A 24687-nucleotide genomic window follows, 5' to 3' on the forward strand; every position below is an offset into this window, starting at 1 on the left:
ACTTACCTGACTCTCCAGTGTTTCCTTTGGTTGACATCTCCCAGTGGTCCCTCATTACTGTCATTATTCTTTCCCAGGTCACTTGCATCACCATTCTACAAACTTCCTTCTCTCACCTCAGTTTCTTCTTTGTTATGCCCCAGTTTCAGAGGTAAATCATCAAGTTAAGTTAGAGTGATTTAGTGACATCTTGTAGGAGTTCAAAGCCAGGAGAAAAAGTAAAGTAAAATTGTAAAAAATGACAGAAAAGAGAAAGGATTAGAACTGGATGTTAGGAATGGGAACTCTCACGGAAAGTTCCGTTGTCGGAACATTCTGCTCTTTATGTGTAACCCTGCCACCCTGCGCTTGGGCCCCTTCCTTACCAGTAGTAGTGTCACGACCTCAGTTTCCTGTCACTTCAGTCCAGAGACCTAGCCTCTGGACACATTCATCTCAAGTCTCAAAGCTAAAGAATTCATGTTATATTCCAAAAGAACAGGACTAGAAGGGAGACTTTCTTACAATTCAGGGCGTCTTACCTGGTTGATGTGGCCACAGGATCTTCAGTTGGTCTGCTCACTTCAGGCACTTCTAGATCTTACCATTCTTTTTACCAGATTGTTGGGAGAAAATGGAAATAACCCCCAGCCCAGAAAATCCTCTCCAGAAGTGTAGGGAATAAAGAAAATAGCTTTATTCTATTGAATAAGCATTAAGACTGCAATGAGAGGAGGCTGACAGCTGTCAGGAGGTGGGTTAGGCTGGGGGGGAGGAGGGATAGAGAAAAAAAATTCATGGACATGGGCGACTGTGGTGATCATAGGGGGAAGCAGGTGGGGGGCGTGGAGGAGGGTATGGGGGGGGTAAATGGTGACAGACTGAGACTTGGGGTAGTGAACACACAAAATACAGTGTATAGATGACATGTTGTAGAATTGTGTTAATCAGCATCGCCACGATGAAATTTACTAAAAAGGAAGAAAAGACTGCATTGAGCACTGCAGGCAACCCGCTAAGGAGACTGCAGATGGAAGGAAAGCTCACCCTGTGTTAAAGCCAGGCAGATGTATAATCGATTACATACACATTCTCAAGGTAATGGCAGTTTGTCCTCATGTGGCAGGACTGTACCAGCACCATGGCTCACACATCTGATATATCCTAACTTCTCCTGGTAGTTGTCCATCTGTGTCAGTCAGTCATGTTTATCCAAAGGAAAAATTATTTCATATGTTCATGGCAGCAGGTGGTTATGGAAGCTAGTTGCCTAGGTGAAACTCCTACTGTGGCTGGGAGGATGGCTCCTAGACCCTTAAGAAAAACATTCCTGAGTTGGAAAGCTAGCAAGAGGCTTCTTTAGCTTCAAAAAAAAAAAATTTACACATACATCAAAGGTAGGGGAAGGGTTTACAATTACAATCTTTCTCCAGGCAAAGGTCTAAGAAATGGGAGAATGGAAAAAGTCTCTTTCCTTGTTGGCACCAGAAAAAACTTGAAAAATTTTTTAACCCTTACAATTTATTTGTGTACCTATCTGACTAGTAAATAAGTAGTAAAATGATACAGTAAAGAGAAGCAATATTAAGTTCACTGACATGGTATCTTTAGTAAAAGTTCTCAGACTTCTGTTGCATAACTAGTGGAATACCTTGAGATTACTAGGGTACCTGTCGTATTTATGTGAAGACTGAGGACTGAAAGAAAAAGAATGACCAAGGCATGGGAATGTTGTTATGCAGTGGTAGCAATGATGTTTACCATTCTTGTACTTACTCTGTAACATTTCTGACATCTGAGTCAGGATTCCAGACTAGAAACCACCATGTAACTACTTGGAGTTTTTCTGAGAGCTGGTATTCTGCAAAGAAATGGAAGAGAGTGTATGTTTGAGATCTTGTTTCACAGAGCGGTTCCCGAGGATGCCTTATATTGCTGTCTCCTAACTACTCTTGATTCTTCTATTTCTACGTGATCTACCGTTTTACATAACAGTTTTTCTCAGGCATTGTGGGAAGACTGTGCAAACTTACATGGGTTTACTAAAGTCCAATACATTTATAAATCTTGTATATTAACCCCTTTTCTCCAAGTCCAGTAGTTAACTCCTAGGCTATACACAGTCATTAGCTCTTAATTTGCCAGAGCTATTGACTCTAGTAGAGCCTATATGAAAAGTAAATGAAAACCAAGGGGCTCTTCCACTTAGAGGTATGATTGTCAGGCATCTTACAGATGCCAGAAAAAGTGTAACTGCATTGTGCATTCTTTTAAAAAATGGAGCCATTGCCAGGTGTAACAGTTGTGATGTGGCACGATTTCTGGAGTCTGTATTCCATTCATGGGTTGAGAGTTGGAAATGGGAACATTTCTAACTTGATGCAATTCTTAACATAAATTCTAAAATCCCTGTCAGAGAGAAGAATCTTCCTAACACCCGGAGATTAAACTTGTCTGTGTCCCTAGTGCTTTTCTGAATTTACACATATCATTTCATGAAATAAGCTCTGAAGATAAACATGTTTCTTCTGCCAGTAATGTAAAAATTTGCAAAAAAAACCCCAATACCCCCTTTAAATTCTAGTATTGCTTTTTCATTTGTACTCTGTATTTTAAAGTATTCAAAAATAAATGAACTGTAAGAGTTGAGTTTTCATGGGGGTTAGGAGAGGCTGCTGCAGGCATCTCTAAGGTCAGATGATTATGACTCATGCAGAGATTGTCGTTTGTCCTTTGGTGCTTTAATGCAACCCAAGAAAGAATCTGTGGGTTTTTTCAGAATGTCGTTTCCATTATACCTCTTCCCACAGCTCTGCTGTTCTGTGTCCTGTCCACAAATTTGAGTGCTTGCCCTGTGAAGGAAGTTTTCTAGGCCATAGGATGATACCTTAAAGAACGGTTTAAGAAGAATAACAGCCTAGTCATATCAATTATTTAGAACAGTCATCTTTCAGTCAGTATTGTATATTATGTGTTAAAGTCAGAATTAGAGGCAGTGGGTTAAGAGCCTATTTCATAGTTACATAAATGCAGTAATAAGGGCCTCATCTAAGGTGTACGTATTGGGAATGGACTAGGGAAATCTATGGCAGTGTCTTAAATTTAATTCCCTTATTCTGGCTAATTCTGCAATAATTGTCCTTTAAATGAGGGAGTTGGTGTCTGCATCTCTCCCTCTCTCTTTTGCTCCCTGCCTGTCCTTTTAGCACTCCCCACTTGTACTGCACATCTGCATCAATAATGGTGGAAGAGGGGATATTTGTCACGATCTCTCTAGACACTAGGTGTAGTATGTATATATGTGTTCAGTTTTTGAAGGCACTCAGGTATCTCCTAAAGAGGTATGTGCTTTGTCTCACTGCTAGTTGTAAAGTATTGCTTTAAAGTAAAAGTTTAAATAGCCATTTAAACAGAGTAATAATTCCTGCTATAAGTAGCTATTTTTTTGAAAGCATGCGAAACGTAGTATGTTACCCATGGAAGAAATGTTTTAATGTTTTTGGGTTGGGTAATTTGATATATTCTTGGTTTTTGTTGTTTAGAGGTGGGACGAATTTCTTTTTAATCCCAAAGAATTCTCCAGAAAGTGTTTCCCCTTTTCCATGAATGAAATTAAAGCTGAATTCATGCATTTATGAAATAGAATTTGAAATGAAATGTACAGGTTCTCCAGACTCTTAAGAAGAATTCTGCTATGGAAGCAGAATGTATAAAACAGACTGGTTTTATAAATCAGAAGATCCATTAAAGATGAAGAGACATTACATGCATACATACATGAATGTACATTGTAAATTTGGTATAAGACTGTGAGCTAAAGAACACAGGTGGCAGACATAAGACTGTGGGCTGAACCTGGCCCTCTGCCTCACTTTATCCAGCCTGGCACCTTGTTTCTACCCGGCAGCAGCACGGAGCTCTCATTTAACTGCTAAGGACTAGTTACATTTATACAGTCCTAAAATTACATTTGGCCCTTTGAAGGCAACCTCGAGGCTGATGTGGCCTCTGGTGAATGTGAGTTTGACACCCCTGCAGAAGATTTAAGCCCACCCACAATTACAGTCGTGAGTTCATACATTGAAAAAATGGTTTACCTTGAGGAGGCCACAGAGGAAGAGTAACAGATGGTTTTCTTGTTCATTATGGTCCCTGAGGAGAAGGGTAAAGACAAGTTGGTTTGAGATGTATGTAGCAAAGGAGTTTACAGTGGTTGGTTTTTGGTTTTGTTTTCGTTTTTTTAAATGATGGTACAGTAAGTTTGAGAAGAAGAGTGTTAAATGTCTTTTGTGGTGGTGTTCTCCAAAGCAGTGTGAGTATTCCTATCCTACTGATCCTCCAAAAAAGTTTTGAGGCAATTTGTTGGTTTAGTCCACATGAATGAACTTGTATTTCTGTAGAGAGAATCAGCTTTGTGTTTATTCACTTTTGATAATGTCTGATGTCTCTGTTAAGTGGCTTTTCTTTACCCATCTGGCTGTAATACCTTATTTGTTTCTGTTAACTCACATGTTGCCTTTTGTCATTCTTTTTAATATGGCTTATTTGTTATCTGAGGTCTAAATTATACATCCAAGTGTTGTATGAGGATGATCTTTTTGGAATTTGTAAGCCAAATTGTGAAAAACTTTTGTAAGCCTAATTTTCCATCTAGAACTTCTGATGCACTAGAATAGTTCATTTAAAAATGTTTTCTTTCTTCATTTTCACCCCAGCAGTATTAAAGGCTAAACCAGCAGAATTGATCTGAAATGAGAACTCAGTGGTGTGGAAGTACTGCCTATTAGATGACATCTTAGAGTATTCTTTTGTTTAGAAAGCTTTTTTGGAAAAAAAAAAAAAAAAAGAACCTGAGATTTAATATTTTTTGTAATATCAAAAGAACCTGAGATATTATCTCATCTCACTGTCACACTTTGTAGTTGAATGGCAGGGGCCTGAGGAGTATGACTTGCTTAAGATCACATCGTTGATGAGCAGTAGAAGCGGGTCCATGGCTAGAATTGGCTGGGGAGGCCAGTTATCTACATAGAAAACTGCCGTATTCTGAATCATGTGCCTGGGTCGCTGGTTGGAAAGCCACATGAGCTGATGAGAATAATTTGTGCCCAAGACATTTGCCATTGCATCTCTTGGCCACATAATTGTTCACATTATAATTCACCTATCTCCTAAGTATGGGCAAAAGCCCTCTTTTCTTTGGCTAAATTTGAATACAGTCATCATTTAGACCTAATATTTCCAAACAGCTTTGCAGTGGGAAGTAATGGTAGCCCGATCTTGTATTTCAGCTCAGACAGCTATAACTGCACCAAAGATGTGGAAGAAACCAAAAGACCGGACCCGAACCGCTGAAGAGGCGTTAGAAGCAGAACTGGAGGTAAGGGGCAGCAGTAACTTTCCTTAGCCTGTCTTCAAGACAGTGGTGCCATTTCGTAAGACAGGTGTGGGTTTATTCCTCTTTCTTGAGATACAGTTTTCCAGGCAAAACTTAATATATCAAATTCAATGTCTGACTTTTTTTAAAAGGCCTTTTATAGAATTTGAAAAGATTTTTTTTAATCCTCACCTGTGGACATGCTTATTGATTTTAGAAGGGAAGGGAGTTAGAGAGAGAAAGAAACATCAATGTGAGATGAGAAGCATCAACCTGTTGCCTCATGTACCTGTCCCAGTGGGATCTAACCCGCAACCTAGGCATGTACCCAGACACCGGGGATTGAACCTGTCACTTTTCAGTTGACTGTATGACGCTCCAACCAGTTGAGCCATACCAGTCAGGGCTGAAAAGATTTTCAATAACTAGCATGTTCAATTTCATTGAGTTTTGGTGTCTTTCAAAATACCTCTCCTAAAATGATTAAGTTATTGTTTAATTTTTGGTTAACTCCTTCACCCTCTCAATTGAATTTTTCCTTATGTTAATCAAATGAATAGAGGGAGAGGGAGAGGACTAGATGAGTAACAGAAATTTGTTACTGATCTAGTAAACAAAAGTGAGGACAGTTCATTCACATACCCATTAGCAGTGGTGATAGAACTTATCAGGTACATTTCAGGGGAATTAATTTCACATGTCATCTTTCAGCTGCATTTCACTCAGTAAGATAACTTTCCACATACGGTTTGCTTGTTTGAACTAAGCCACCCCGGAGTTCGCTACAGCACGCCAGGTCCGGATGATAAGGGAAGAAACGAGGGCAGGTTCAGGTTCACAGTGTCACACTCTGCAGTCTCAGTGTCCTTCGTGTCACATTCCGAAGCTTATAAACGAAGAGTAGTATAAACAGTCTCTTCTTCTTAACTCATATCTATTTTATTAGATTAATTTTTATTGAACTTTTAACATAATGTTAAGTGTAAAATTATTTTTAAATAACTTTAAATACATTTGTTTCTTAAGGCTTTTTCGTCTAATTATAATTCTTACCCTCTTCCAGCAGCTCACAGAGTCCCTTTGTTGCTTCTCCCTATGCTGTCATTGCTCTTACCTGGTGCTCCGTTGATGTCACAGTTGGTCCCATAGCAACCACAGACATGTTTCATAGATGCGATTTTATTGTGGTTAGTGGGGGTAAGAATAGACAGTAAGTTAGAGAGGTGCAAACAGTCGTTGAACTTTTTGTGGCTGAACAATAAAATGTTGCCTTTACCAAAAATAAAATACGTTCCAGAAACAGAAGACTCACTTATATTCCCCTCAAACTGGTTACTCTTTAGATTCAGCTATTTTTTATTAGCTTTCTCTTACTATACTTCATGTTTCTCAGCTTTGTGGCTAGATTTCTAAGTATTACTGACTATTAAATGGGTAGGCCATCATTCCTGTGCCCTCTTCGTTAGGTCAGGGTTGGCAAACTTTTCCTATAACAGTTCACATTGTAAATAATTCAGGCTTTGCAGACTGTACAATATGATCCCTGTCACAGTTTTTCATGTCTGCTGCTGTAACAATATGTAACAAAAAGCAGCTATAGACAATATGTAAACAGATCAGCGTGGCTATATTTTAGTAAAACTTTATTGATGGTCTTTGAAATTTTATATAATAATCATATCTCATAAAATACTATTCAGAGTTTTTATTGACCATTACAGATGTAAAAGTCATCTTTACCTTGGACACCATAGAAAAGCAGGTGATGGACCAGATTTGGCCCCTGAGCCAGTTTCCTAAGACCTGCTTGGGATTGTTCTTCATACATGACAACTTTTGACTCGTTTCGAACCAGTCACTTTTTTTAACCTTATAGTTTAAAAGTATAATAAAAAGGTATTTGGTAATTTGCAGACAGGCTTTTTTACAGAAATCCTAGTCCCTTTCAAAAAAGTATTTGTGAAGAATGTGTTGTAAACACTCATCGTCACTGGCTTCATTCGCACGGGTGGTCAAGCGCTCCTTAGGGAGGCGCCAGCCTTCCAGAGACGGTTTCAGGTGTCAGCATATGGTACCGGGTTGTTCATCATTGGAAGTATTTGATGAAATTCTTTAAATTGTGACCTGGAAAGATAACATGAAAGATGATTCCTCTTTAAATGTAGTCAAGGCATCTTAAAATTTATTTTAAATTTTTAGGACATTTCATCACTTGTTGCGTACATAGTTGTCAATATGGTTTTTTTTTTTAGCACTTTAAAAAACTCAAGCATTAAGCACACAGTTTTGTCAACTGAATTCTTAAATTCCTATAAAAGGTTCACTTTTGACAACCCAGCCAGTGAGGTGCTTTCTGTTTTCAACCTGATTTTCTGAGTATACAATTTAGGGACTGTTAAGCACTTAATGAGGTAGTTGCATAGAGCTTCAGTCTGCTCAAAGAAAAGTAATTTAATGCACTATTTTTGTGGATTCTCTTGAAAACTATCTCTTTTAACAATGAGCCTCACACTTCTTAATGATTGTGTGTTCTGATTTGTTATCTATGGGACAAGCTTTATACTGCCTTTTCCAGTTACATACATTCTCCTTTAATATCTAATAAATTACCCATTGTTGTTCATTTTAGGGTATTTATGAATGGGCATTGAAATTCAAATCTCATATAATATTCACATTATAAAATACTCTTCTTTAGAATTTTTTTCAACCATTACAACCCCTCCACAGAAGATACCAATATATTTTTTCTCTAAAATAGCATTTTTTTTACATTTTAACAAGATCCAAAGTAAGAATTCTGTATTATTATATGTAGAATAACATAGTATACTGCTGTTTAATAAGGTTAAATACCATTCATAGGCTCAAATGCAAAATTATTAAAGGTCTTCTTGATGACCTTTATTTAATTATAAGGTGGTACTTACAAGGTCATTATGAGTTAATTTATATTCATAGTAAGTAGAATAAGAAAAAGTAAGGCCACTAATTCATGATTCATACCTGGTAGATTTGTTTTTTCCCAACTTTTAAAACATGCCTATTTTTTCTCATGTTTTATAAAAATAAATCATTTCAGCTTTTATTTTCTTGGGGTTTTTGTTTGTCTTTTCTTTCTTTTGATAGTTACCGTACAGTTGCTCTATGCTCAGGGAGCCAAGAAGCTGCATGTGCCTGTGTGTGTGTGTTTGTGAGCTTAACTATTTCCATTGTAGAAATAAGGCCTAGAAACCATCTGTTTCTGTCAATAGAGAGGGGAAGGGAGGGAAAAAAGGAGGGAGACAAATATCAGTGTATTATTGTCTCTTGTGTGCCCCCTATTGGGGACCTGGCCTGCAACCCAGGCATGTGCTCTGCACTGGGAATCGAACCGGTGACCTTATAGTTTGCAGGTTGGCATTCAGTCCAGTGAGCCGCACCAGCCAGGGAATTTTGATAACATTTTAAAATTTAATATCTTTTCCTCATGATCTGTTATATAATAGAAGAAAATTTACTAGTATAGTACTTGTTATAATACTTACATAACAAAGTAGGATTTGTAACTCTTTAATAAAAATACACAATTTATTTCATAAACCACTTTCTCGAGTATATGACATTCTCTTACACAATCTTCTGTTGAAGCAGTTCAACAGAGCATTTATTTTTGGTTCTCCTCATGTGAACTTATCAATTGGAATGCCTGTTTCTTTTGAATGCTTCTTCCAAAGAATAATATTCAGAGTGTTTTACCCTTCATGAAAAAGAGACTTAAAGTTCATGAAGAACTTTGTCTCAGGAGTTTTGATAGTTCATATAACCCTTAAATTCATTTTTGGGATTTGATTGAAAAGTGGTCAAAAAGCAATTCTATTTTGCTTTTTAAAAATAAGATACACTAGAACCCAGATTTCTCCCCAGGGGAATATACTGCAAACATTTTTTTCGTATATGATTTGAATAAGGTCACAGCCTCAGAAAATCCTAAGAACCAATGAACAAAATAGGTTTTACCTAACACGTGGCATCCATGTAAAATGAGAGGTGATCAGCTATATGACACTCACATACTTTATTCGTGGAACTCTCCATTTTGCATCCGGAAGACAACATACGCACACACACACCCCACCCCACCCCACCCCATTCCTCCTGCAGTGCTGCTTTTCCTGTTTGCTAAGCTGCAGTGGTGAGGGCAGGTAGGCGTGCTTGATTTAGATTTCTGACTAGGACTGTTTCATGTCCATTGAGTTCCAGGGATTAACAGTTCTTTCTATTCTAACCTTTGGTACATTTAGATTTCATTAGTCATGTCAAAGCATTTCAGTAGCCATTTAAATTGTCTGCACTATCTCAGGAGATGAAATGAGAAAAGTGTCTTAAGCAGCTTACCTTTCCAGTACCATAGAGGCTGAACACAGACATCCTTATCCTGAGTGAGATGTTTTCCTCTGCTTTTGAAGGGATAGGTGTAAGTGGTCATGTGTATTTGCATACAGTGACAGAATATATAACCTGTGTTCACATATGCTTTAGCCTACAGCTGAAGAAGAGCTTTCAGGTGACAAAGTACTTGAATGTGAGCAGGATAAAATGAGCCAAGGGTTTCATCCTGAGAGAGACTCCTCAGACCTAAAAAAAGTGAAAGCTGTGGAAGAAAATGGAGAAGAAACTGAGCCTGTACGTAATGGTGCTGAGAGTGTTTCTGAGGGTGAAGGAATAGATGCTAATTCAGGCTCCACTGATAGTTCTGGTGAAGGGGTCACATTTCCATTTAAACCAGGTAAGTTTTATCCCTGCCTTCCTATGTACATCTCTCCTTCTTCCTTTTACTCTACTGCAACCTTATTAGAGAAATGGTACCTCCTTATAGTGAAATAGTGGGCAGAAGGGAGAGGCTCATCATAGTGATTCTATAATATTTACAGAAGGGATCAGCAGGCGTAAGTTAGTGATAGCAAATCCAGAGAGCTCTGCGTTGGCAGAAGCGGTATCTCGTGCTGGTGTTCTGCTTTCACTGGCATTGGAGGTGCAGCTGTCAAAGGGACTCAGTCATCGTTAGGCTGGTTGATTTAACAGGGGAAATTTAACTTTATTTAAGTGAAGAGGATATTTGAGATATGACCATGTCACTTGAACTAGCATACTCATCATTTCACAAGGCTTGAACTCAATTTGTTGACAGGAATTGTTATAGAACTGAACTCCAGTAGTGAGTCAGAAGCAGTCTGACCGCATCACTGAGCTTCTGCAGGCTGGGAAGTTCCCTGTGAAATATGTGATAAACGCCAGAGGACAGTGCATCTGTAGACACCATCAAATGCATTAAACTTCTTTGCCAGGACTGTGTAAACTGTGCTTGACTTCAAGGTTGTGGAGCTGTTTGGTGTCATGGGGAGGAGAGGTGGTGGCTCCTTTGATAGAAAGTTTGGATAAATGATGAGTTTTTTCTTTATCTGACAAATCTGGAGTGACTTCTGCATTGAGATGGGGTTTGGATGTGAAATATCAGACCTCAGAAATCATCTAGACCAGTGTTCTTCAAACTGCTAATTTAAACTCATTTAATGGATTTCGAAATTAATTTAGTGAGTTACAACCAACAATTTTTTAAAAGGAGAGTAAAATATGTCAGCACATAACATGTAATAAAGGTAATATTGTTTCAAGAAACATTTTTAATACATTTCATTGATTATGCTGTTACAGTTGTCCCATTTTTTCTCTGGTTTATTTCCCTCTGCCCTTCATTGCCCCTCCCAACAGCAACCCCCTCCCCCGCTTAGTTCATGTCCATGGGTCATACATAGAAGTCTTTGGCTTCTCTGTTTCCCATACTATTCTTAACCTCCCCCTGTCTATTTTATACCTACCATTTATGCTTATTCTTTTAAGTACATTATTTTCTTCAGATTAAACTGTAGTCAGGGGAAAAACTTTAGCTACTTAAATTTTTCATAATCTTAAATGTTACTTGTTTTTGTCTTTTTACCTTTTTCTCTCCAAAATAACATTGCCAAATGATTAACTAAAGTATCCTTCTTTTCCTTGAAACCAAGAATATTATTATATTCCTTATTTATAGGTGTGGTAGTTTATTTACTGAGGACCGAAAGTCTGCCAAATGTGCATATGAAGTGGTTCTTATATCAACTTATTTCAGATTACTCTTCTGTCCAGGGGTATCCAGAAGGAATAAAAGAACAAATGGCAGTTTAAAATCTTTACATGACATTATTGACTGTAGCTCAATGTTGCATTTGTGTGTATTTGTTTAGAATGAGAAAAAGTAAATATTGGATTTGGTTTGTACTTGTACTGGATACGCATAGAATGACCTTATAGACAGTTGGGTCTGCCTGCCTTTCTTCTTCTAGAATCCTGGAAGCCTGCAGATACTGAAGGCAAGAAGCAATATGACAGGGAATTTTTGTTGGACTTCCAGTTCATGCCAGCCTGTATTCAGAAACCAGAGGGCCTGCCTCCCATCAGTGATGTGGTTCTTGACAAGGTAAGCTGAATACTCAGAGTATGATTATCTCTTTTTGTTTGGAAATGGTTTTTGTGATCAGTGCAAATATGTGAAGTATGAGCATTTTTTAGGAATTGTAAGACTAAATGGTATTTGAATTAAAATGTATAATGTTTAAGAAGTAGAGTTTGGATTTTGGATTTTTTATATTATAATGATACTGGGATTTGACCCATATTGGAGTGGTGAAGTTTTAAAACTGATTAATTCTCTGCTTGTTTTGGCTATTTCCTAGTGATGTGAAAATTGTTTGTTGGGCTGATATAGCTAAGGTAATACAGACCTCTTTCCCCACCCCGCCATTCTGAAATTTCAGTATGGAATTAGAATGGCTTTAAAGACAGATCATAAACCTAGAAAGGTATTTGGCAGATCAAACTTAAATAGTAGTTAACATAATTCAAATAATGTATATCTCAAAATTCTTTCAATAGCTTTTCATAGGGATTAGTCTTTAATCCTGTGCAAATAAATAGACATCCTTTATCTTCACATCTGACCTTAATGATGCATACAAAAAATTAATACAATCTTGTTTATTTTTATCTGTTTTAAATTAAAAGGAGTAAAGTCAGATGTTTATCTGCCCAAGTATTCATGTAAGTCAGTGATAACCAGTGCTGATGATGAAGCATTGTTTTGAAGAATTGTTAATCCCTAATCAAAGTAGAGGGTAAATATCTTAGAGAATGAGACACACCTCTTACTAAGATTCCCAAACCCTATTCGTTTGATTTTATTTTCTTAGAGCAACAGGTCTTAACTCTTTTTGTTGCTAAGTCTTTTCTCTTAGGTACTTACATGAGGCAGCAGAATGATTGGCGGTGCTAACTTAAAGCTACTTTAGTATTTTATTCACTGAGTTAGATTATCCTTTCAGAAAATATTCCCTCCTGTCTTCCTTCTTTATCTGTTTCTGACTTTGGCCAGTCATTAGTTGATTTTTGCTGAGCTACTTATCTTTGCTGAGTCTATAGTCATATCCTATGCCTATGCAAAGCTTGGTAACTTCTGTGTACTAGACAAAGTGAGATCTTAAATGAGTTATCACCCATGAAACATAATCTCCTTTTGAGATTTACTGTCCACTCAGAATGCATGCTTTTTCTAGTTACCAGTCAACAGTATTGGAACCAAAATGAGCAACAGCAGGATTCTCGTAGTCAGGTGCTCTAATGTTCTGGTGACTATGCTAGAAAAAAATCTTAAAATTTGACCCTAGTTTATAGAATCCCAAAATAAGTCATCTTGTGTTTTACTGGTCCTGACTAGTGAGCCAGTTTATCGATTCTGTCTAGCTTCTCCTTGGGAATTTTAGGCCTAATCAGTCCCAGGGCATCAGAAAACCACTGTTGACCTAAGGATTCTAATGCTAGCCCAGAAGACGCTACCAGGTTCACACTGGACTTTCACTGGCTCAGGAAGCCAGTGCTCACCATTTCAGGTGACATAACTTTTCAATCTAAGGTTTTATTGTTGTGGTACTGGATGCTCTGGAACTTTTGTTAAGCTTTACTTTTCTTCTTTGTGCAGATCAACCAACCCAAATTGCCATTGCGAACTCTGGATCCTCGGATTTTGCCTCGAGGACCAGATTTTACTCCAGCCTTTGCAGATTTTGGAAGGCAGACCTCCGGTGGGAGAGGTGTACCTGTAAGTACAAGTTCCCTACAGCCCGATTAGAAACTGTCGTAGGCTTCATGACAGCTTGCCTAACAGCAAGAGAGCAGCTTTTATTTCTTGATTCATTTAAACAGGAAGAAGAGTAGAAGAGGTGAAGACTATCCTTTCAAAACTAATATTAAAGTAAATAAAGAGTATACTTGAGTCGTTTTTATTCAAAAGAAGCTTGTCTACATGAATTTGGCCTTGAAATGACCTTAAAATGGGTTTAAAAAAAAGAAACAACCTTGAGTATGATCCCTGTTTTGCTTTCAGGTTTTCTGGTGTGCTAGAGATCTCTGATGACTTTCAGCTAATGGTCATCTCTTTGTCTTTGTTTCTACAGATTTGCAAAGTGCAGGGCAGGCGTGGATTGCCAATTCTGGAACAGAGCAAAGCACCAGCTTACACTCCACTGGTGATGTCGGACCCACCCCTGAAGAGCCTGCCTCTAGGGGTGTGCTAAATCTTTTTTTTTTTTTAAACAATAGTCTACAGTGTTAGAGTATTTTATGTTTTGCTTTTATCACTTACAATAGTTTGTGAAGTGAAAACATGAACAAATAACACATACAAAAGAGTGCAGCATTGTAAACTGCAGATTGCCTTCACACCCCCAGTGGCGGGCCCTTCAGCGGTGGAGGTGGCATCACCAATGGAGTTATGCTGGGGCACTGCCCTGTGCAGGGTTCGGCAGAATGGGCCTACTCCACGCTTTGTAGACTTGCAGAAAACATGAGGAAAAGTTGCCGTTGATGTGAATGCTTTTCTTCCCCAAGTTGGAAGGGCTCGAGAGCACTTAAAGTTCTGGAGGAGCTTAGGGTTGGATGTACACTTGCAGATCACCTGTTAAGACTACTACATGTTTGTAAAAATATTTTTATGTAAGGTGACACTTTCTAGTTCCCCATCACCTTTTTATTTCTGTAATGGCAACTTTTAAAACCTGCTTGGAAATAACGCTGCACCATCTGAAAACAAATGTCATTTTGTGGGTATTGGAATTATTTGGTTGTTTACCTGCAGCCTGATTGAGAATATTTAAATGCATACACCACATTGGAGGCTTTGTAAGACCTACAGTAAATCTCCTTAATTTAAAGCATATTATTTATTGGGCACCACCATCTTAAAGACCTCTTTTCTCACACAGCTTTGAAATTTAACCTTTATTTTCTCTAAGTGATGATTGTTACAGAATTTGAATTTTCTCATCAGAAAGTCTTAGCAGCTTTCTAGAAAGCATTTTATACTTTATTTTTCAGTATTATTTCCCTTTTTAGTCACTTAAATTTATATTCTATCAGGGTTTGTTTTTGTTTTAGTTTTGATTTATATCTGTGTTTTGCCAAACATTTGAAACAATGTGAATAGCATTTTGATTAATCTCGGGTTAGCAGCATCTGTGATGATCATATTGCTCAGTTTTGTTCATATGTCACTAGCAAAGGGTATATATAAACTGCCACATCTCTTCTTCCAGTGTGTACTGTCACTTTTTATTACCAGGTTTCTATTGTCGGCTGATTAGGTAGAGCAAAAAGGAAATACTGTGAATTGAAAATAAACTATCTCGGACTTCCGCCAAGATGGAGGTTTAAGGTGGATGTGCCGTGCCTCCTCTCACAACCAAGTTTAGGGACAACTAAATATTAGCATCAGAAAACACAACCAGAACACGGAAAACTGAACTTTTCGGAAGTCCGCTAACAACAAATTCTTCGGCCCGACCGGTAAGGGGCGAAACCGGCGTCGGGTGAGGAGTTACAAAGGAGGGCTCGATCGACCCGGTCGCGGAATCCAGACGCACGAATCCAGTCGCACGGGTTCCAAACCCAGGATTGGACCTAGTGAGCGACCGAGCGGCCCACCGGGTGAGCGACTACGGAGGAGTCAGTGGGGAGGCGGTGGCAGCGAGTTGACTGTGGTTGCCTGGTTACACGCGGGTGAGGGAGTGAGCACTTGGACCGGCGGCGGCGGCGCCATTTCCCCGCTCTGACCACGCCCCCACATACAGCGTCACAACTCAGCGACCTGGGAATCCAAGGCGCCGCTCATCCCACTTAAAGGGCCAGAACAGACCAAAAATGTCGCAGGGACACCTCAAAGTCCCAGAGATAAATCTAAGTGACGAAGAAATAGCAAATCTCTCAGACGCACAGTTTAAAACACTGGTCATCAGCTTCCTCACAGATCTGGTGGACTATAGCCACAAATTAGAGAAACATATGAAGGCTAAATTAAGGGAAATGAATGGAATTCCACAGGAAACCCATAGAGATGAAAAAAAAACTGGGACTCAAATCAATGGAGTGGACCAGAAGGAAGAAGAAAAAAATCATCAAACAGAAAGGAGTGAAGAAATAAGAATTCAGAAAAATGAGGAGAAGCTTAGGAACCTCTAGGACATCTATAAACGCTCCAATATCCGAATTATAGGGGTACCAGAAGGGGGAAAGACACAACCACCAGTGGAAAAACTATTTGAACAAATAATAAAAGAAAATTTCCCCAATCTGGCAAAGGAAATAGACTTCCAAGAAATCCAAGAAGCCCAGAGAGTACCAAAAAAGTTGGACTCAAGAAGAAACACACCAAGGCATATCATAATTACATTAGCCAAAATTAAAATGAAGGAAAGAATCCTGGAAGCAGCAAGAGGTAAGGGGACAATCACCTACAAAGGAGTCCCCATCAGGCTGTCAGCAGATTTCTCAAAAGAGACCTTACAGGCAAGAAGGGGCTGGAAAGAAATATTCCAAGTCATGAAATCTAAAGACCTACAACCAAGATTGCTCTACCCAGCAAAACTTTCATTTAGAACGGAAGGACAGATAAGGTGCTTCTCAGATAAGACCAAATTCAAGGAGTTCATCATCACCAAGCCCTTATTATATGAAATGTTAAAGGGACTTATCTAAGAAAAAGAAGTTAAAGAAACATGAACAGTGAAAGGACAGCAAACTCACAGTTATTAACAACCACACCTAAAACGAAAGCAAACTAAAAGGACAGCTAGATCAGGAGTGGAAACATAGAAATGAAGATCTCAAGGAGGGTTAGCAACAGGGGAGTGGGAGGAGGAGATGGGGGGAGATGGTACAGAAAACAAGTAGCATAGACAGTAGATAGAAAATAGATGGGGGGGGCAAGAATAGTATGGGAAATATAGAACCTAAAGGACTTGAGACACATGGACATAAACTAAAGGGGGGTAATGGTGGGGTTGGGGGGGCAGGGTGGAGGGGAATGAAGGGGGGAATAGAACAACTGTAACAACATAATCAATTCAAAAAATAAATAAATTTAAAAAAAAAGAAAGAAAATAAACTATCTCTTAAAATACTGAAATTGGGAAATGAATTTTAAGAGGAACTATCACTGTATGTTTGCCCACTAATCTCTGTTCCCCCATATATCAGATAAATGAGTTATTCAGTGCATGCAAAGTAATATGACTGGAAATGAGCCATTATCAAGAACTTGTAGTGTCTTCAGAAAGGTCAGCTTTAATTGTTTAAAGACTTTCTTTAAATAGCTCTGTCATATGCCACAAGCTAATTTTAAAGTGAAATACTGATCCATTGGCTTAATGTAAGTAATCACTCTTCCACATCTCCATTAGTTAACAAATATTCTCCACTTAATTTGTCTAGCTTACTTTGGTATATTGTTGTCGATACAGATGAAGGAACAATCAGTAATGCTATTTGGAAAAAAGCAGCAGCCCTACTCTTCATAGTTTCTTGTTCCATACATGTAGTCATTTTTACCAGCTTTCAGATTGGCTTATAAATGGTTACCACCCAAGAATCTTAGTATCTGCTAGGTATGCTTCATAATATGGCTTAAATACCCATAATTCCTAGTATGAACTTTTTGGCAACAGACTTGTTATAAAATATTTTTATTGCATAGCAGTTGTTTTAATATGTCATATGCAGTTTTCAGCTATAAAGGTCTTTTGATGGACAATAAAGTGCACATCAGTTGGAAGCACCCAGTATCATCTCTGTAGCTTTTTAAAAGTCGAATTACATAGTGGTTGTGGTATTTTAATGGTAATCAGTTGCCAGACATCACACAGAGTTTCCCAAAAGAAATGCATTGAGCAAGGGTCAATAGGCCTAGACTAGTAACTTACCGTTTATATTCATTTCAACTAACTTTGAGACTAGCTGAACCATAATATAAAACTCCTAGGGGCAAAGTTTTCTTGACCTCATATCATGCTTCCTTCTCTCCTTGAAGTAACAATCAGTTGTCTCTCTCTCAAAATTGCTACGATGAGTAGTGGTCCTATCCACTACTCATTTCCTATTTCCTTTGGTTACCCAGGTAAGCAGAGATGTTCGAGGTGGTAGTCTCTGAATGAGATAAGAGCAGTATATGTAGTAAACTCTGAAACAGAGATGAGTTTAATTTTTTTTTAAATATTTATTTATTTTTAGAGAGTGGGGAAGGAGAAAGAATGGGAAAAAAACACCAGTGTTTGGCTGCCTTCCATGTGTCCCCCACTGGGGATCTGGCCCGAAAACCAGGCATGTGCCCTGACTGGGAATCGAACTGGCTACCCTTTGCTTCATAGGCCTGTGCTCAATTCATTGAGCTACACCAGCCAGGGCAAATTTCTAATTTAATACATTTAAGAAAAATATATGAGAGTGAGCAAAAAATTTAAACTCCCAGCTCACCTGAAAAAAATTTCGGCTCACTAGTGAACCCCAAATTTTGATGTCTTACATTGGTTCTGATGTTTGTGGACCCTGAGCATGTTATACCTTCAAAGTCTCTCTTCTGGCCATCGGTCATGATAGTCTGTCCTTCACAGAAGGAGACCAGGCTTTACTCCTCTTTGTACACTTCATAACTTTTAGTTCTGGGCCCCAGATTCTGCGTTTCATGAATACCGTGTTTCACTGCATACAGTGCGCACCCATATTCTGGGCCCAGACTTTGAGAAAAAAATCCTTTGTTTTAACTCCTTCTTTTAAATTTTATTTATTTATCTTTAGAAGGGAAGGGAGAGAGAAATACCAATGTATGGTTGCTTCTGGTGCATCCCCTGCTGGGAACTGGCTCCTGCTGGGAACTGGCCTGCAACTCAGGCATGTGCCCTGACAGGGAATCGAACTGCCATCATCTGGTTCGCAGGCCCGTGCTCAATCCACTGAGCTACATCAGCCAGGGCCTGTTTTAACTTTCTTACTCAATTTTTTATTTATTTATATTCAGATAGTTATTTTTTGTATTATAAAGGAATTTTAGCATTTATTTTATAACATATTATGGTACAAGAAATTTTATGTAACAAATAATTATAAAACACAAGAACAAATAGAAGGTATTTCAGGTACTACACATGTATAATGAGTATCCTTATTTTCTCCTCAAAATTTGGGCAAAAAAGTGGGCATTATACATGGCAAAATACAGTAAGTCGTATCACTATCTATGGTGCAGTTTTTGAAGGACACTACAAATTTGACAATTTGTATTAAATTTTTCACACACGAAAAAGGACACAAGCCCTGCCTGGTGTGGTTCTGGGTTGGGTGTTGGCCTGCGAACCAAAGGGTTGTCAGTTCGATTCCCAGTCAGGACACATGCCTGGTTGTGTGCCAAGTCTCTGGTTGTGGCATGTGAGAGGCAACTAGTCGATGTACCTCTGACACATCAATGTTTCTCTCTTTCCCTTCCCATCTCTCTAAAAATAATTTTAAAACATTGTTTTAAAAAGACACAAAATATGTAGAGGTAATTGCACCAATCTACATATCACTTTTTAAAAAGTGCCTTTGGTGCTTTGGCATTGATGATAATACCTTACCTAGATTTTAAGATGATTTTATATGCCTTCTATTTTATGTGCCATGATTCTCATAATAACTTTTGTAGGTAGGACAAGCAATTTATTATATGAAAAAGCTTAAGTTCAACAAAGTTAAGAGACTTGCTCACAGCAGCTTCACTCATAAGTAGCAGAATTGGACTGAAGACTCCACAGTTCTTTTGTCTTGAGGTCTGCCCCTCTTCGCCAGGTCTGCACCACACGCCTCCAGACGGCGATGTTCCGGCAGTGGGTTCATTCTCAGAGTGTAAACATGACAGCGTTAGAGATTAATTAATTAATTAAGCATTTATAAGCATAGTCACCTTTTAAGAACTTAATATTCTTGGATAAGTATTTGTGAACAGTATCTGTCTTAATTATAACCAGAGGTGCAACTATAATTTTGAAAGTTTTCTTGGGCACTTGCACATGGTTATAATTTCAACTTTTTTATCCTGGACTAACAGTATTGACTCGCGTTGTTTTCTGTTTCGTGACATCGCTCACTTCTCTCCACTGTTCCTTTGAGATGCACACATGCGTGTCTGAGGCAGGGAAAGAGGTGTGGCGTACGTTACTTTCTGGATTCAAGTGCAGGGCATATTCATTGATGTTTGCAGTCGTTTTTGGAAATGGGCACTTTCTAAGTTTGTCTAAATATGATTAAAATTATATCTCCAATATGCATAAATTGCTGTTATGTGATTTTTGACATAATAATCTTTCATTACAGCCACCAACCTTTGTCCTTGATAAATTTTTATGAGTAAATGCATGGATTAAGTTAAATGTCTTGTGATATACTGTTGTATTTGGACTTTACCCAAGCATTGAAAAAGATTAACCTTAGTGAATTAACACTAGAATATAACCTGAATTATAAAAAATCATACAGTATTTGGTTTACTGCATTTTCGTAACAGAATTGTTTTGTCCAGGCTGTCTTTTCAAGGTTTCCATTAGAAATGATTGTTCTTATCGTAGTACTGTCTGGTTTAGCCCCTGTTGCCTGTTGGTACTTTTTCAGTCTGAAGATCTGTTTAGTTCTCTTTTTAGTTTTACCATGCCTGTGGCTTCTGGGTGTGTCTGACCCTGGTTTTTAATGTTTACCAATAGTCTGAGACCATATCATCAGTACTGCGCTCTCAGCTAGATATAGTTGATAAATTAGTGTGTAGTGCCTAGAAATTCTAACTTTTAATCCTGGTACGTTCTTGATAATGCCATTTCTAATTAGGGCAGATGGTGAAATATTAGAGTAATTCTGAGAATGAGTAATGTGTAAAGGCTTTTAGGATTCTCAGCCCAGGCCTGAAACCATGCCTGTCTTATAACCTGTCTTTTTATATAAAGTATGACATTTAAGTTTCTGCTTCCTTTCCTGAAGCTTTATCTGAATTCAGAAGGGCAGCACTGGGACATTAAGTGAGATATGATTCTGGTCTGTACGTGTTATGTGAAGCTTTTTTTCCTTCCCTGTTGAAACCTAATGGCAATATTTACTCAGCATTTAGAGAATGCTGTATCAGAAAATGTAAAGCCTCTCATTATGCAACAGAGGAGCGGAACTTACTCTCAACCCAAAAGTTTAATCTTGCAAAATTATTTCCAAGCATTTAATGTAGCAGCTGTTGTGACTATAATAAATACAGAGAATGTACCTTTTAACTTACCTCCTTCTTGCCCAGTAATAAAAGTTTAATTTGATGGCCAGCGTGACATGCCAGCATATGCTACTGGTTTTAACATAATGAGTACAGTGTGACTGTAGCAGGAACAGAGAACGCATAAAGAGAGGAAAATATTTGTTTCCGGGGAGCAATTCATTTGGGTCACATTAATGATATAAGAAAGATGTATTTTAGTATTTCTGACCCAGCAAATTCAGAGGGATCCATTAAGATCTACAGTGAAGTCGGGTGTCTGTGCTATAGAGAATTTTTGTGATAAGCTTGTATTTGCATTTCACCCAGTTTACAAACCCAGTTTTTGAAGCAGATTTATAACTGGTTATTACCATATGTGGATTTTTGTAGTTATTCAAAGTAACCAGTTCAAAGTTACAACTAGTAAAAACTAGAGCATCAGCAAAGGGTGCTCTTTCTTGGTGAGAAAAAACATCTGTATCGAATATAATTTTTCATCACGTTATTTCATTTAGGACTTCAGGATCTAAAATTACAGTGGTGGAGAACATTACATTGATGGTGACCTAAACCCCCCCAACTCCTCCCAAAAGATCAAATCTGAATTGAGTGCCTAACACTCACCTTTGCATCTAGATGTGTTTGGTGTGATCATCAGGCTTCACTTGAGCAGCATAGCAGAGAGTAAATTGTCAGTACGCTGTGTAAATGTAATAAAGAACATTCTTGTCCTAGTTGTTGAATGTCGGGCCACGGAGATCTCAGCCTGGCCAGAGAAGAGAACCCAGGAAGATCATCACAGTCTCTGTGAAAGAAGACGTGCACCTGAAAAAGGCAGAGAACGCCTGGAAGCCCAGTCAGAAACGAGACAGCCAAGCTGAGGATCCTGAAAACATTAAAACCCAGGTGAGAACAGAGGCACATGCTACCTTTGTTTTGGGAGTTATAATGATACTGTTTTAGCTTGTCGTGTTGCCCTATTAATATATTTGGAGGTCTTAGTTTAAGATTATTGTAATTTTTTTCTGCCGCAAGGTGAGCATTATTCTAAAATCCATCTTGGATACCAGACAGCCTATTTCACTTTGAAATTGCTTTGTGTATGCTTTTCAGAACAGACACTGTGTCTCAGAGGTTCGTAAATCATAGAATTCTGTCATTTAGGCTCAGATCCATATTTGCTTTTATTAAAAATATACTTTTAGACTCTCAGTGTTTACTGTGAAATAGTCTATATATTGTTTCATGTTTCCTTGTCAGACCTTCACTTCTGATAAGTTAAAATTAAGAAACCCATCTTGTTTTAGAGTCTTTCAGAGTAAAATTGAATCATTTGTATTTTTATATGCATATCTTCCTGAAACCTCCATAGGGTAAATTGAAGAATTCCTTTAATCCACACAATTTTTTGTGTGTGTCAAATGATGTAAAGCCTGGTCCACCCTTTGCTGTGCTCCCAGTGCCGGTTCCTATTCCTGGGCTACCTCTACTACATCTCCACTGTAGAGTGAAGACAGTGACCCTACCTACCTCATAGGGCCATGGTGAAGACTCAGTGAAGTAATATAAAGCACTTGGCACAGTTCCTGGACCCCAGCCAGGTACTCAGAATGATGAAGTTCCTGGGATCAGAGATGTGCCTAGAAATACTGATTTTCATTTAGCGCCAACAGAGAACCTCATACATAGTAGATACTCAGTAAATACTTGTTAAACAAATAAACTAATCAATAAAGTTGTTCAGAGAGTATCAGGACCAAGATGAACTTATCCATCACAAAGCTATGCTGTCAAAAAAAAAATTTTTTTTTTTTTCAATGTACAACCGCCTTTCATGCATCCCCTGCTGGGAAGTGGCCTGCAGGGAACTGGTTTGCAACCCAGGCATGTGCCCTGACTGGGAATCGAACCGCGATTGTCTGGTTTGCAGGCCCGTGCTCAATCCACTGAGCTACACCAGCCAGGGCTAAAAAAATTTTTTAATATATTTTATTGATTATGCTATTACAGTTGTCCCGTTTTTTTCTCCCCTTTATTCCACTCCACCCTGTCCCCCACTTCCACCACTATTCCCCCACCTTAGTTCATGTCCATGGTTCATACATATAAGTTCTTTGGCTTCTCCATTTCCCATACTATCCTTAACCTCCCCCTGTCTATTTTGCACCTACCATTTATGCTTCTTATTCCCTGTACCTTTTCCCCGACTCACCCCCCCTCCCAATTCCCACTGATAACCCTCCATGTGATCTCTATTTCTGTGAATCTGTTCCTGTTCTAGTTATTTGTTTAATTTGTTTGGGGTTTTGTTTTTGTTTTTTTAGGTTTGATTGTTAATAGTTGTGAGTTTGTTGTCATTTTACAGTGCATATTTTTTATCTTTTTCTTAGATAAGTCCCTTTAACATCTCATATAATAAGGGCTTGGTGATGATGAACTCCTTTAACTTGACCTTAACTGGGAAGCACTTTATCTGTCCTTCCATTCTAAATGAGAGCTTTGCTGGATAGATCAATCTTGGATGTAGATCCTTTGCCTTTCATGACTTGGAATACTTCTTTCCAGCCCCTTCTTGCCTGCAAGGTTTCTTTAGAGAAATCAGCTGATAGAATTATGGGAACTCCTTTGTAGGTAACTCTCTCTTTATTATCTCTTGCTGCTTTTAAGATTCTCTCCTTATCTTTAACCTTGGGTAATGTAATTATGATGTGCCTTGGTATGTGCTTCCTTGGGTTCAACTTCTTTGGGACTCTGAGCTTCCTGACTTCCTGGAAGTCTTCTTTCCTTTGCCAGGTTGGGGAAGTTCTCCTTCATTGTTTTTTCAACTAAGTTTTCAATTTCTTGTTCTTTCCCTTCCTCTGGCACCCCTGTGATTCAGATGTTGGAACATTTAAAGTTGTCCTGGAGATTCCTAAGCCTCTCCTCATTTTTTTGAATTCTTGTTTCTTCATTCTGTTCTGGTTAAATGTTTCTTTCTTCCTTCTGGTCCAAACTGTTGATTTGAGCCCTGGTTTCCTTCCCTTCACTGTTGGTTCCCTGTACATTTTTCTTTATTTCACTTTGCATAGCCTTTACTTCTTTCTCTATTTTGTGACCATACTCAACCATTTCTATGAATATCCTGATTATCATTGTTTTGTTTCTTCATTGCTTAGTTGTATTTTTTCTGGAAGTTTGATCTCTTCTTTCTTATGGGCCGTATTTTTTGGATGAATGTTTCTTCTTTCACTCCTTGGTTGTCAGACTTCCATGCAGTTTGATTTTCTGGCAGTTCTGGTTATTTCTTGTTTTTAAATTTGTTGTTGTCCTTCCTTTGGTTGTGCAAGGAGGCACAGTGTAGCTACCTACATCTCATCTTGGATGGAAGCTATGCTATCAGTCTTATTTGGCTACTTTTCTTTGTTCATCTTTCTAGTAATTGCTGAGATGTTTGTCACTAAGTACATCCTTTTCCAGATTCACTGATACCCAGTACCTAATCTTCCTTCCACTTATTCGTAATATATTTCAGTGTGTTTTTAAAAATACCTTCTATGTCCCTCCTTCCAGTCCCCTATGAAATGTTCAATGATGAAGAGGTCTAAATGGCTTACGAAAGATAGTCAAAATCCCTGCTGAGTTATCGAAGGTGTCTTCATCTTCAGTATTTAATGCGTTTGTGTTAGTGCCTTCC

General features: G+C 38.3%; 1 protein-coding gene across 14 annotated transcripts in view; it reads left to right on the plus strand.

Moving 5' to 3' along the window:
* Window positions 1–24687, plus strand: part of EIF4G3 (eukaryotic translation initiation factor 4 gamma 3) — a 292964-nt gene that overhangs the window by 204047 nt on the left and 64230 nt on the right. For 10 of the 14 annotated variants that reach the window (XM_037140126.2, XM_037140134.2, XM_037140123.2 and 7 more), the window contains 6 exons: window positions 5271–5359; window positions 9878–10124; window positions 11719–11852; window positions 13407–13526; window positions 13882–13992; window positions 21750–21920. In XM_037140126.2, the coding sequence (XP_036996021.2) occupies window positions 5271–5359; window positions 9878–10124; window positions 11719–11852; window positions 13407–13526; window positions 13882–13992; window positions 21750–21920 (872 nt within the window). The remainder of the gene's footprint in view (window positions 1–5270; window positions 5360–9877; window positions 10125–11718; window positions 11853–13406; window positions 13527–13881; window positions 13993–21749; window positions 21921–24687) is intronic. The other 4 variants (XM_037140131.2, XM_053660347.1, XM_037140129.2 and 1 more) reach the window with 1 other exon arrangement.

Source organism: Artibeus jamaicensis, unplaced genomic scaffold, assembly GCF_021234435.1.
Source record: "Artibeus jamaicensis isolate MK-2021 breed Jamaican fruit bat unplaced genomic scaffold, CSHL_Jam_final scaffold_847, whole genome shotgun sequence".
Taxonomy (NCBI): Eukaryota; Metazoa; Chordata; class Mammalia; order Chiroptera; family Phyllostomidae; genus Artibeus; species Artibeus jamaicensis.